The sequence below is a fragment of the Chionomys nivalis genome, chromosome 1 (genome assembly GCF_950005125.1).
Source record: "Chionomys nivalis chromosome 1, mChiNiv1.1, whole genome shotgun sequence".
Lineage (NCBI taxonomy): Eukaryota > Metazoa > Chordata > Mammalia > Rodentia > Cricetidae > Chionomys > Chionomys nivalis.
In genome coordinates this window covers 137,863,960-137,878,717 of record NC_080086.1, presented here as the reverse complement: position 1 = coordinate 137,878,717, position 14,758 = coordinate 137,863,960, and the positions used below count along the sequence as shown (strand labels likewise).

The 14,758-nt window shown below is 48.5% G+C and overlaps 1 protein-coding gene across 1 annotated transcript in view; it reads left to right on the top strand.

The window, feature by feature from the left end:
- Nucleotides 1-384: 384 nt before the first annotated feature.
- The window catches only part of Efr3b (EFR3 homolog B), an 80,320-nt gene continuing 65,946 nt past the window's right edge, over nucleotides 385-14,758 (top strand). The window contains exon 1 of the mRNA XM_057773287.1: nucleotides 385-592. Within this exon, the coding sequence (XP_057629270.1) occupies nucleotides 586-592 (7 nt within the window). The 5' untranslated portion in view covers nucleotides 385-585. The remainder of the gene's footprint in view (nucleotides 593-14,758) is intronic.

Genomic DNA, 14,758 nt, shown 5'->3' with positions numbered 1-14,758 from the left:
TTTCTACTCCCTGGAGCCCGAGGCTTAGTCGGAGCAGCCTGGATAGAGTTGGAGGAGGGGGTGCACCTGAAGTTTCAAGCGCCCTGCTGACCTCTGAGGGGTCCTCACGTTGGGGAACACGTCAGCGACCTGCATAAGGGTTGAGCCAGGACCTGGAATTCATGTGGATAATTCACTGATTTACTGGGTGACCGCGGTAACCAGAATCCTGGCTCCCGGGGGCGTCGGGTTGGCAAAAGGCGCACCCCAGGCTGAGGGCGGTGGGGGGGGGCAGGAGTGGGGGCGGGGTTCTTGAGGCAGCCCACCAGTGGCCAAGCGGAGAGGGCGTGGCAGAACACAGCCCCGCCCCCTGCGCGCCGCCTAGCCTGCGGACCAGAACAGGAGGCGGCGGCCAACCTCGGCGCTGAATGGGCGGGTGGCGTCCTGCTCTGTCCCGCCCGCCGCCGGCCCCCCATCGGCTGCTCCCGGCGCGCCCGGGTCGCCGCCTGAGCCAGCCGGGCTGTGAATGAAAAGCAGGCGCGGCCGTGGACTAGCTGCCAGAGACGCGACGACGCCGGCCTCCCGGGAGGCGCGCTCCCCGCGGAGATGTACGGTAAGGAGGACTCGGCGCCCCGGCTCGGGCCCGCAAACTTCCAGGACGCGGACCTTTGTCCCCCGGAGTGGCCCCCGGCCAAAAGCGAGAGCGCCGACTTGGTGCCAGGCTGGCTGTTTCTGTCGCCCTGTGAGCGCGCGTCTGTGCCGAGAGGACAAAGATGCCTCGGGCCGGGGGACTATCTGGTCCCCTGAGGTCTTTCGGGTCGGCGCGTGCAGGCGCTAAAGGGCGGTGGTCTGTCGCCGGGTAGAGACTCGGATGGTGGAGAGACATCCAGCTTTGGAAAAAGCGAATGTCTCGTCAGCTGAGCCCACAAAGAGTGTTGGTGGAGGCGATCGTGTGACAGTATTTGCAGAATTAACAAAGAGGCTTGTGCTTGGGAGTTTGATGCGCGAAACTGGTCCAAGGTAGAGGGGAGCTGCTCGCTGCCGGCCTAATGCCCGGCTCCTTGGATGTGAAAGGTGGCACCGGCGGTGCAGGAGCTGGGGAGCAAGCCGGCGCTGGCGGCTCATCTTTCCGAGCTGGATGCACTTGGCCTCTACCTAACCCGGTTGTTGGTGGGATGCAGGCTTCCCAACTTCCAGATTGGCCTTGCGGAGGGCCGAAGGGAAGAGATGTAGCTTCGAGGGTGTCTCCCAATCCCATAGCTACCGTCCCCACAGCTGTGTGACAGTTCCAAGACTCTCAGGGTGCACGACTCTGCTGCTTCTGCAAGCAATGTGGATGAGGAAAGCTCTCTTTGGGTCCCACTTTGCAGCTCCTAAGAGTAGAAACACTGGCGATCTGGACCAGGCTGGGAATGGGCTGACTTGCAGAGCTTACCTGGGGTATGTGTGTGTGCGTGTATTCCTATGGACACGGTCTATTAGAGCCCAGGTTTCCAGTAGTTATTCTTGGGCCAACAAAAAAATTAGAGCCGTGTTCACTTCCTCTCCTACTGCAGGGTAAGGGCTCGGGCTGCACCTGAGGGGTGAGTGATCTAGAAGAGCGTGTTCCCAATTTAACCCATCTCTAAGACTGCTGGCTGCCTCTGCAAACAGACCATGAGTCACAAAGTTTGTTGGCACTGAGGAAGCTGAGAGCATGCTGGAAAGGCTCAGCAGTTGGTGGGCCTCCTATTTAGAAGACAAAGACTCAACTTTTGTATGCATCTCATTCCGTGCCCAGTTGATTACACAGCCCCACTATGATCCCTGTGAAGATACCAGCAGGTCCTCATAGCGAGTATTAATTCTCTTGGGTGGACCAAGTGGGGGAGGGGCTACTTGACCAGTAGGGATGCTGAAGGAAGGTGACTAGACTTGTACATTTGCCTGCTGGGAGGATGGAAGAGCCATATACCTCTTTTATTCTGTCCCTTCCCCCCCCCCAACACACACACTTCTTTTCTGCAGAGGGAGCAGCCTAAAGCTGCAGATCACTCGAGAGAAGCATGTGACTGCAGGGGCACCTGCAGCAGAGAAGGAGTTAGGACAAGCACATTAGTATGGGCCAGAATTAGCAGCCCTGGATAGCCACAGTACAGCTAGTAATGTGGTAACTTACTTTGGGTGTCTGAGAATTGGGGTGTGGGGATTCCAGGTCTGCTCCTGTTGAAAGAGCTGGCTAGAACAGAAGGAGGATCTGGGGAGCCAGCCTTAACTGCGTGCTATTTTCAGCTGCACCATGAAATCTCAATTCTTTTTAATAATGTTTTTATTTCCCCAGATGCAAACAGAGCAGGGACTTTACCCTGAATGATTCATAGAAAGATTGTGATGAAGGGCTCCTCTGGGTAGTTGCCTACAGCTCAGGGAAGTCACATTAGTGCTGGGTGGAAGCTGTGTCCGTCCGTCCGTCCGTCCGTCCCCCGCCCCCCCCCCCCCCCCCCCCGCAAAGCCTGGAATCTGGAGTTGTCTGGGAACCTGCGTTCCAGGGGAACCTCACCTGTCTGTCTGCATTTTAGGAAAGAAAGGGGCTGTAGAGCTCTTCCGTTATCTCCCTAGAAGTTGTGATAAAAAGGACAGGAGTAGGGTCAGAGCGAGTGTGTGTGTGTGTGTAAGTGTGCTTGCACACGCGTTCATGCACACACAAACATTCTGGAGGCAAGCTTGAGGACAACCTGGACTACGTAGTGAGTTCCAGGTTAGCAGGGATGCACAGGGAGAGACTATGTAGAAAAGAGAAAAGGCAAAGTATGTGAGTGGTAATGGCACGCGGACTTCCTATGGATTGGTCTTCCTCTAATTTTCTCAGTGGCTTGTCCAGGATGAAACCTGGCCTCTTGACTCAGTGCTGACTGCTGACCCTTGTCCCCCTTTCCCTAAGGTCTCAGATAAATGCATATTATAAGATGCCACTAGGCATTTTACGAATGGATCGACAATAAGGAGGGACAGAACCAGAAGCTGTAGAAGAGCTTTAGATACTTTGGTGACTCAGTCACTGTCTTGTCCTCAGGCTATGTTCTCGTCCCTTGCCAACTCCGGGCAGATCTTCATTTTCACCTTGACCTTGCTAACTACCGGCCACTAAACGGCTCCCGCTCTTCCTCTTCTTTTTTGAGGCAAGGGTCACACTGTGTACCCCAAGTTAGCTTTGAACTCTTCTTCATACCTTTGCCTCCCGAATGATGGCATTACTCCTGTGGTGCTACACTCAGCCTAAACTGTTTTCTTTCCCGTTTCCTGACCACTGTTCACGGTTACTTTCTAAAATCGCTCTCCAAAGGGACACAGATTTCTTCCTGTAGTCTTTTTTGTTTGTTTTCTCGAGACAGAGTTTCTCTGTGTAGCCCAGGCTGTCCTGGAACTCACTCTGTAGGCGAGGCTGGTCTCAAACTCAAAGATCCGCCTGCCTCTGCCCTGAGGGCTGGGATTAGAGGCGTGAGCCACCACCGCCAAAGTACTTTGTTCTGGGAAGGGGGGCAGGTCACCAGACAAGTTCCATGCAGAAGTGGATCCCATTTTCTTTTCATTTGGGATTACATAATGAAGCTTTAACCCATTCCTCTCACCTGGGCCAGAGCCTTGAGAGCATCTCATTCTCCTGCTGAGGTAGATGGAGCCTCCTGAGGAGAGTGCCTCCAGAGACTGAGGGCAGTTGGCCACAGAGAGGAAAGAGAATAGAGAGGATTTCCCCACCACTCTGTGGTTTGGGCACGCTGGTCTCATCGGAGCCAAAGCTGCTCCGACTAGTTCCTCTGTATCCTTGGCTCGTGCCTCCCTCCCTGCTTTGTGAGGAAGAATGGTCACTATAGGGAGAGCAGTGGTGTCTGGCTTTCAAAACGGTGCTCAGTACACCCCACACACACTGTACAGCTGCTGTAAGTGGAGCAGAGAAACTGCAGGGCCAGGCTGACTCTCCCTGAGGTGCAAAGACTTATCTTTGCGAAGATCTGTCTGCCTGTCTGCCTGTCTGCCCACTGACCTCCCCCCTGCATATCTTGAGCCTCCTGCAGCTCATGGTAGCATGCATGGCTTCAGCTGTGTGCCCTCCCATTCATTACCTATATCCCCATTCTTTAGTGTCCTTTGGAAGAGCCCCTGCTGGGAGAGCCTGTCTTCTGTCTCTTGCCACTCACTGTTCAGTTATTCAGGCTGTTGCGCTTTCTTTCATAGCAATTAAAAACACGAAGTTAACATCACCTTACAGAAGATCTGGAAAAGAGAGAAAGCGGAAAATCAACCCTTCACTGCTGCTCCCTCAGGTCTATCTTTTGGCCTTAGAATTAGCTCAGTGGTTGAATCTAAGGTTTGATCCCCAATACCACAAAACAAACAGACAAACTCAAAAGGACAAACTGCTGAGCTGAGCGGTAGTGGCGGAGCACAGCTTTAATCCCAGCACACGGAGCCAAGCCTGATCTACAGTGTGAGCTCCAGGACAGCCTGGGATATGGAGAGAAACCCTGTCTCAAAAAACAAAATAAAATAAAAAACTACTGAACAAAACCCACTACCCCCCCACCCCACCCCCATTTCTGTGTTGTAGTGTACCTGAATGCTGTGATTTTGCCCAAATCCTTTGTCCTTTCTTTTTTTCCTTTCTGGATCTCTGCTGTGTTTGTTACTCTAGGCTACCAACAGTGAAAGTACATTGAGGACCCCTCCCCCAGTTTTGACCCCAACTCTTCCCCTCAAGTAACCTTGAACTGGAACTTTTCTTAGTGCACTCGAGGGTGCAGACACACACACACACACACACACACACACACGCTCATGCTCTTAAAAAGTACGCCCACCTCACCATGAAAATTAATTTGAATGAGAGCTGCCCTCATCTTCTCCTTTCCTCAATTCTTCTCTGCTTCTTAATTTTATTGTTTGTATATATGTATTATATATGTGTATATGGTGGAGGGGGCACCCATGCATGCCATGGCACATGTGTGACAGTCAGAGGTAGCCTCAGGTATTGGTCCTCAACTCCCACCTTGTCTTGTTTGCCCCTTCACTGTGTATGCCCGACTAGCTGGCCTGTGAGCTTCCAGGTCTATCCTGTCCCTGACTCCTGTCTCACTGTGAAAATGCTGGGATTACAGCTGTGTGCTGCCATGCCTGGTTTTATGTAGGCTCTGGAGATGCGAACTCAGGTCTTCCTCTTTGCATGGAAAGGAGCATTTTACCCTCTGAACCGTTTTCCCTATACTCCTTTGGTTCTTAATTTAAGAAAAGAGGGTTGAGAGGTGGTAGAACATGCCTTTAATTGCAGCACTCAGGAGGCAGAGGCAGGCGGATCTCTGAGTTGAAAGTCAAGTCTGGTCTACAGAGTGAGTTCCAGCACAGACAGGGCTACACAGAGAAACCTTGGTTTGAAATACCGAAGGGAAAAAAAGAGGAGAAAAAAAAAAACCCAAATGAACAAAAACTTATGCTTCATAGCTTAACAACAATGCTTGTTATGTTATTCCCCAGTTCAAACAATGGAAACGTAATTTTTAAAAATGACCTATGTTTTCCTTTACTACTACTAATGATCTTTCTAGAGAATTTGAAAATATAGCTAGTTATAGCAAACGTCTTGTTCTATGATTTGTTTACATGGTTGGAACTGCTCATTTTACATAATTTCATGTTGTTTTTCGAAAATGGCACATATGCATCCTCCCCCAGCCCCAAATAAACGAAAACTTGCCAATTGTCCCTTAAAATAGATATTTGAGAGGGGGTTCTTGTAGCTCAGCGGTCCAGGATAGCACTTGGCACGCCTGAGGCTCTGCATTCAGTCTCCCATTGCTTAGCTCCTTATTCTACACTAAAATCTACAATAGCTGAGCTATGGTGGCCCACATCTTCAGTCCCAGCACTTGGGAGGCAGAGGCAGGTGGATCTCTGTGAGTCTGAGACCAGCCTTGTCAACAGAGGGAGTTCCAGGACAAGCTCCAAAGCTACACAGAGAAACCCTCTCTCAAAAAAAAAAAAAAAAAAAAAAGCAAACAAACAATAATAATAATAGTAATATTAAATCTTAAAGAAATAAACAGTCCATTATTATTATCTTTAGTCACCCAATACCAGAGAACTGCCATTTAAAGTTGTTTTTGGTGTATTATTGCTGAATGTTTGTACGTTGTGGTGGGGAGGGGACACATGCCAGGGCATACTTGTGGAGGTCAGAGGACAACTCTGTGGAACTGGTTTTCTCCTTCCACTTTTACTTTTACATGGCTTCTGAGGATCAAACTCTGGTAGCCAGGTTTGCCCAAGCCCTTCCCATACTGAATCTGTTTGGCAGAACTAGTTTTTTTGTTTGTTTGTTTTGTTTTTGTTTTTTGTTTTGTTTTTTAACTAGGTGTTAACACCCTAGCAGCCTGGAACTCTCTATGTAGACCAGGCTGACATGGAACTCAGATTCTCCTGCTGGGATTGAAGGCCAGTACCACTTGGCCCCAGGCTGATTTCTAAAGGCTGTGGTACGGTACTGTGAATGAAGAAGCACCTGCTGGCCAAAGCCTTTTCTGAACTCTGGAACTTTCCCTTGGGCCATAGTCAAGGAATGACTGTAAGTGCATGAACATTTTAGGGACTTGCTAGTATTGTCAAAACTGTAGCTTTCCGTTTGTGTAGGTAACACTCCTGGTAGTTATCGGAGTGCCTATCTTCTGGTACCCTCAAAGGCAAAAAGTATGAGGGATTAGCGGTGTGGGTATGGCTCTGGTCAATGCTGGAGGAAAAAGCTCCAGTTAATGCTAAGGGCTAAGGGTGTGGCTGATAGAGCCATCACTTAGCATTCCTGAAGTTCGCTTTCCTTCTTATCTTTGTTAATCTGATCAAGGTGTTCGTATCATTTTTAACTTACCTTCTGGGTGTCCTCCTCTATCACTATCCACCTTGATTTTTGAAACAAGAGCCTGAAGTTCATTGGCTAGGCTTCCTGCCATTGAGCTCAGGGATCTCCTTCCGTCTCTGCCTCCCGAGAGATGGGGTTATAGACATGTTCTACCATACCCAGCTTTTATGTGGGTGCTGAGAACCCTAATTCAGGTCCTCATGCTTCCCAACTTTACCAACTGAGCCATCTCCCTCATCCCCTAATTTGTATTTTGTTACTAACATTTCCTGTGTTTCTAAGCACTTATGTTTCAATAAATTGTAAGACTATGAGTATTGTATTTACTAAGGATATTAACCATTTGATTCTTATTTGCTTGATACTGTATTCTGAAAATAGACAAAAGCTATCATTTATTTGTGGTATACCAGCCATGTATGATATAATACAGGGCATCAAAGGGGACACAAAATAATGGGGCTTGTGGGGGGGGGGAATTGTGACTTAAGGGACCAGTGACATGGCCCAGCAGGCAAAGGTGCATGCCACCATGCCTGAAAACCTGAATTCAATGCCCAAGACCTACGTGGTGGAAGCAGAGGACCAACTTCCTCTAATTTGTCCCCGACCTCACATACACTAAACAAATATATAGGTATAATTTCATTTCTCGCATGTTTTACAAGGATATGCCCAGTAAATGGCACAAAATTTCTCTAGCAAGGTGGGACGGAGCATCGTCCTGCGGTCTGCCAGCGACATCTTGAAGTGGCAGAGACTATGTGCTGCCTGACTCCCCTTGCCTAAATTCTATAGACTGGGATTAGTATTTCTGTTTTCAGAGTGAGAAAACCGAGGCCTAGAAAGCTGAAGGAACTTGCCATGGCCACCTATTTTGGGGATGAGGCTGAGATTTGAACTTGGGTTTTCCAACTCCAAATGCCATCACACTGACCCCAGAGCAGGCGAGCCTTCCAAGAGGATAGGGCCTTCCCTTGTGGTGCTCACTGTACCGCACTCCCCCAGACCTGAACAAGGTTTCCCAGACAGACACACTACCGTTCTGGAGTTCCAGGCCATCTACAGACACTCTCTTCTGGATGGAGTCTGTTCTTACCATTGTTTTGCTTTGTCAGGAAGAAAGGGCTAGAGGAAGAACCTTGGAGGACTGAAGAGTATGTAAGACACAAAAACAGATGTGCAGTGGTAGAGAGGACAGGCAAGAGATGGCACGGCACGTGCTTCACAGGCAGACAGAGCAGACTGGGGCTGTCACCTTCAAGACGGTCACTGTCAGGCGGTGTTAGGATGGCAGCAACCTTAGAGAGGACTCTGGTCCTGGGTGCTGTGTGCCTGTAATTCTAGTTCAGGAGGCAGAGGCAGGAAGGTCAAGAGTTCAAGGTCATCCTAGTCTATGGAGCAAGTGGGAAGTCAGCCTGATTTATATGATACCCTGATTAAAAAAAAAAGAGTCTAGTGGCCAGTGTTTGGCCTGAGCAGAGGCCCTTCTAGAATAAGAGGTGCTTCTGTTTGCCTGTGAACTAGAACTTGCCCTCAACCCTCAGGTTCCAGACAGACTCAGTTTAGCTGGTGCTGTCTCAGAGATGACTTGGAGCAGGTGATGTGGAGCTGGCCTGTATCCTATGCGGATCTCATGTATAGACTGTGTACCTACATCCTAGACAGGCCTGACTGAGACCGAGGAAGGGACAAACTGAGTAACCTTGTCAAGTCACAGGACTCTAGACACTTAATTCATGTTTCTGAGACAGTCTTGAGAGGTACGCGGGGCTGACCCACTGCCAAGCTGATCCTGGGTACTGAGATTTCAGGCAGGCATGATGCTTGCCTGGCCCAGTTTTCCTCATTTATAGCCTGTGTGAAGGATTATCCCCAAATTACAAGAACAGTTGTGCAGACCTTGCCTTAACATCTCTTAAAATGACATCATGCCAGTTAATCTCCTACCTACTCACAACCCGTGCATGAAAGAAACTTCTAGAACAGAAGCATGGAAGAAGATGCTGGGAAAATCCAGAGCTCTCCCACCAAGCCTTTTTCATGCCCCCAGGGTACTTTATCCTTTATTGTTACTTTGGCCATTTACACATCACAGCAAATGTCATTTATGTCCTTACATAACAGATTTGTGGGCCTCTTGCACATACAGCCTCTGTGGGGCACGCAGGCTCAATCGTATTCAGTTTTGTGTGCTCAGGTGGAGAACTAGGGCGTACGGTGAGAACTCACAGGTTTGCCCTGAACCTGAAAGCCGTCGTCCGTGTCATTCATGCCCACAAACATGCCTAGCAGCCCATCGGCCCATGCTTCTAGGGAATGCACAGCGGTGGGGCTAGAGGATCTAGCTGAGGTCAGACACAATCCTGAAATGACAGCTATAATGTGCCATCCCCCTAATTGCGCTTTCCCACACTGGTGATGATTCCATAGAAGAACAGACCAGTGTATATAATCATCTGGCTTCCTCTTCCACTTTGAGGTTTCGGTCTTAGGAAACAGCCCTTGGTTACTTGTGAGATGTGGTCAAGAAGGACAGGCGTTTTCAAGTGTTTCCTCCTGGGTTTGTAGAGACCAGCAACAATGCCACAATCTTTCTCTTCAATAGGAGGGTCATCTAGTGGTGTAGGAATGGGCAAATCTTTATCTTGATTTCTGTTCCTGTCACTTGGGTATTCTAACACAAAACAAAGATGGAAAGGCCCCTCGAGGCAGAGGCAGTAAATGTGATTCTTGGTACCTGAAAGCACACGCTGGCCAGAATGTTCCTGATAAATGCCAGGCCTGTGCACCTTCAGTCTGGGAGCTGGGGAGAGTGCACTGTGTGTAATAACCGGATCTCCTGTTGACGTTGAATTCCTGAGAGTGTCGGCCATAGCTAGCAGGTCTGAGCCCGACAGCTGGTAAAGACAGGAAACCCATCTAACTGTCCGGAAGCTACTCCTTAGGACTGCTAGAAATGGCTCTTCCAGACAGTAGTCTTGGAGAACAGAGCTGAGTGTTCTAGAAAAGCGTGGGTGGTGCGGGCCACCGGCCACACTGTCCTTCTGCTTCATCAAGGACATTTCTGGAGTGCGTGGGGGCGGGGAGTTGGCCATCGGAGCCGATTCAGGCTCTGTTGCTGTGTGAATTTGGGCAGGATTCTCTTCCTCCCTCGGCTTTAGTTTTTTTCCATCTGTAAAGAGGAAGAGCTGGACTGGATGGTCTCGAAGGGTTTCCAAGCTCTTACAACTTGTGAAGTGATTGGCAAGGCTGGTTTATCCCGACTCAGGCTTCTGAGGCTTGTGTGCACCCAAAGCTGGGTAGGTAGTTGGGGTGGGTAGAGGGTTGTAAACGAATGGTCTTAGTGGGAACCAGGCACTTTTTGTAGCCTGCTTGGCATCGACTTCCCTCACTGGCAAGTCAGTTATAATGACCCATTGTACCCAGTGTCTGTTCTTGGCCCTGACCAATGGGATGGTCATGCTGACCTATGTGCTGGGCCCGGTTGTCTGGGGCCAGTTTTCTTGTTTTACATAACATTCAAGCCTCATCTGAACTCCTGCTGGATGGGTGATCCTCTCTACATTTGTTCCCACGTTTAAGGATAGTTAGATGTCTTATGATGTGCAGAGTCACCCATGGATGCTTGAAAACACCATTTCCAATTGGGCTACATCAAAATCTAATACTTTGTGTCTCTAAGGACACTCCTAACCATGAAACTGGAGAAGGTAACAGTGGGAGAAGATCCCAGCAGGTGATACATTAGATAAAGGATAAGTTGCAGGGTTTATAAGGAATGTCGGAAGCTCAAGAGACATGAACAACCTTGATTTTAAAATAGACAAGAGACTTGACTAGGGAGTGCGGGTACAGCGCTTGCCTAGCGTGTATGAGGGCCTGTGTTCAATCCCTCATGCTGCAAAAAGAACAACAGAAGAAAAGACAGCCTTACCAACTAAACTTGTGGGCTGAAGACCCAACAGAGATCCTGGGAAGACTTCCCGAAAGACGGCTCTACAAGCTAGGGAAGGAAGTGCCTCAGCTGAGAACCGAGGCAAAAGAATGGAGAGTTAAAGGCCATATATCAACTCAAAAAAACGCGTGAGGGTATTTCTTTTTAAAGATTTGTTTATTTATTGTATATACAGTATTCTGCCTACGTGAATGCCTGCAGGCCAGAAGAAGGCACCAGATCTCTCATTACAGGTGGTTATAAGCCACCATGTGGTTGTTGGGAATTAACCCAGGACCTTTAGACAAGCAAGCAGTACTCTTAACCACTGAGCCATCTCTCCATCCCTGAGCATTTCTTCCCATGTGTGAGTAGCCAACAAACACGAGACACAACTCAAAGTAGTTGTCATATGCTGCTCGTATCTCTTAGGGCAGGTGCTCCCAAAAATGCAGGAAAGAACTGGGGGCGTAGCTGGCTCAGTTGGTAAAGTTCTTACCTGATCCTCATAAAAAGCCAGGTCCAGGACAAGAGGATTTCTGGGGTTTTCTAGGCCAATCGGCAAGCTCCAAGCCCTACATCTTAGAAAACAAGATGGGGGTGCTGCTACTGGCAGAGGGGAGCTGTTTTCTCTTTTTTTTCCTAATTTTTTTTGAGAGAAAGTTTCTCTGTGTAGCCCTGGCTGTCCTGGAACTTGTTTTGTAAACCAGGCTGGCCTCAAACTCACAGAGATCCGCCTGCCTCTGCCTCCCAAGGGCTGGGATTAAAGGCACATACTACCACTGCCTAGCCAGGAAGCCGTGCTTTTACAGCAATGAAGGGGAGCTGTTTGGTCTTTTTCCACAGGCCATTCGTGCGGAGTCCATACCTGGGTGGATGGGTGCACTTATTCCTGTCTTGCTAGGGAATGACAGGAGTAACGTTGACAGTATAAGTTGTTTTTCATGAGAGTGGCTATTTCTGGAAGAGCCATGGGTTACTAGAGGTTAGGCTTTAGGTGTTTGTGTAAGGCATCTTAGGTTGCTAGGGTTGGGCTCCAAATGGTCAGGGTCTCGTGGGTAAATAGAGTATTGAACTTTTGTCTCTACAGACAGACGAGTGGCTGATCAAAATGTGGTGTTTAGATATGATAGGATGTTACTCAGTTCTGATTATATCTCAGTGGTAGTGTATGCCTAGCTTTCATAAGACACTGAGGTTCAATCCCCAGTTGCAGAAAGGAACAAATCAAAAGAAGAGACCCCAACACAGTCCACATCATGGATTAACTCTAAGGACATGCTACAAAGGGAAGTAGACATTAACAAAGGGACTGATGTTTTTACTACTAAATCCTCACTGGACTACTAGCATTGTTCAATTTATAGGGACAGAAAGTCAAAGAATCCAGGGCCTGGGGAGATGGTTAAGTTCTTGCCATGGAGACATGAAGACCTGAGTTTGGATCTCAGAAACCTCATACAAAAGTGAGTGTGGTGGTGTACCCTAGTAACCCTAGTGCTGGGATGTGGAGACTCGTAGATCCCTAGGGGTCCAAAGTGAGAAAACCTGCTTCAGAAAACCAGGTGGATGGGATGAGGGAGAACGGAGAGGAGCTGCGTGGACAGAGAGCGTGGGGGTGTTTAGTGGGCAGAGTGTCAGTTGTGTCTTACTTTGTTTTCTTCTCTTCTTTCTTTTTTCCCTTTTCTTTTCTTTCTTTCTTTCCTTTTTTTTTTTTTTTTTTTTTCTCGAGACAGGGTTTCTCTGTGGTTTTGGGGCCTGTCTTGGAACTAGCTCTTGTAGCCCAGGCTGGTCTCGAACTCACAGAGATCCGCCTGCCTCTGCCTCTGGAGTGCTGGGATTAAAGGCGTGTGCCACCATCACCTGGCATTTGTTTTTTCAAGCAAGATTTCTCTGTATAACAGTCTTGGCTGTCCTGCACTCACTTGGTAGACCAGGTTGGTCTCAAACTCACTGATATCCGCCTGCCTCCGCCTCCCAAGTACTGGGATTAAAGGCATTAGCTACCACTGTCCAGCTGTTTTATTTTGTTTTTGTTTTTAATGAAAAGCAAAGATGGACGTGGAGATGGCTGTCCAGCAGCGTGAATAGACTTAATTCCACTGAAGTGCACTTTAAAATAATTAAGATGAGAAAGTTTTATATTACCTAATTTAAATTTTAAATTTTTCTCCATGTGTCTGGGTGTTTTGCCTGCAGTATGTATGTCTGTGCATCATGTGTGTGCAGTGCCTGCAGAAACCAGAAGAGCACATCAGATCTTCTTGAACTGGAGTTATATACAATTGTGAGCCACCATGTGGGTACTGGAGTTGAGTTTGGGTCATATTGGAAGAGCAGCTAGTGCTCTCAACCGCTGGGCCATTTCTCCAGCCCCTCTTCCCTTTGAGGCAGGGTCACGCTTGTTGCTCACACTGACCTGCAACTCCTTGGCTCCATCTGTTGACCCCACCCAACCTCCCAAGTAGCAGCTGTAGTACCCAGCTTACATAAATTTTACGAAAGTTTTGTGAGCATGTGTGTGCATGTGATGTGTGTGTGCGTGTGATGTGTGTGTGCATGTGATGTGTGTGTGCGTGCGATGTGTGTGTGTGTGCACGTGGCGTCGTTTTCATATCTCCTCGCACCCTCACCACTGGCCATGCTGATGACTTAGCAACAATCACCTATTATTTTGGGGTGTTTATAAATTGAGGCTCAGAAACAGACATCCTCATTCATATTTTTTGGATTTCCAGGCAACTCCATCCTTAATTAAGAATGCTATTAAAGTGTCATTTTTAAAGACATGAAATTTTTACCTAAATCAGGTTAAGGGTGTGTCTGCTGCTGCAAGCAGACAAAGGGAAGATGGTCAGATCTGAGGCGTTCGTTAGGGCTAGTGCGGACTGCTTTCACAGCGAACACACCCTTCACCTGGGGAGTGTCTCTAGGAACTGGCTGGTATCCTGGGCAGCAGACTGAGGTGGTGGGAGAGGCCCACACGGCTGCTGCTGGGGAAGGAGAGCCAAGCATTCTCCAGAGAAAAGCCATGCAAATTCGGATTTTAACTTCAACTGAGCCGCTGGCCCTTGAATTATGGATTGATTTTTGATTGGACTACTTTGTAAGGGCAGCTTTGTTAGCCTGATCTGAAGTGAGCATGAGCAGCAAGCCTGGAGGAAGGAGGAGGGCAGGAGGAGGAGGAAAGGGAGTCGGGAGAGAAGAGAAGAGGAGAGGAGAGGAGAGGCGAGGCGAGGCGAGGCGAGGCGAAGAGAAGAGAAGAGAAGAGAAGAGAAGAGAAGAGAAGAGAAGAGAAGAGAAGAGAAGAGAAGAGGAAACTAATGCTCCACCCAGGAACGGTGATAAATGCCCAGGTCCTGGCCTTGACAGAAACACTCTGGAGCTCCAGCCATGGTGAAGAGGACCGTGGATGATGTTAATTTACTTTAAATTTTTTCATAGTTTGTATAACGAGTATTTTAATATCGGGGCATAAATATAATTAAAAGTATTCTTCATCACCAACAGCCTTGTGGGTAGTTATCTAGAGTCTTCTAATTATGTTTAAGAAGTAATTATGCGAGGATTCACGCACGAAAATTCTATGTGGATAGGATTCATCCTCAGCTGCATGTAGGCATTGGTTGGGAAGGTGAACTTTTTAGGGGCTGGGAGATGTCCTGTCTGTTGGATGATTTTGGTTAATTCTTCAGACTCTGCATCTTTTGCATGTCACAGTAAATGAGTAGGAAAACCCAGGAAAAGCAGAAACCAGGCATACAGACAATCACAAGGCTGTTCTGTAGCCTAGGCAGTGGGATTATGGGGAAACAGGGTCTGTGCCAGCCTGCACCATGACTTTTACCCATAGCCCAAGATGACCCTTGGCACCCTAGTCAAAGGGCTCCATTGAGAGCTGTCGGCCAGAGCCCATGATACGAGGCAGCTAACAGGCTGAGCACCAGGCGGAGGAAGCT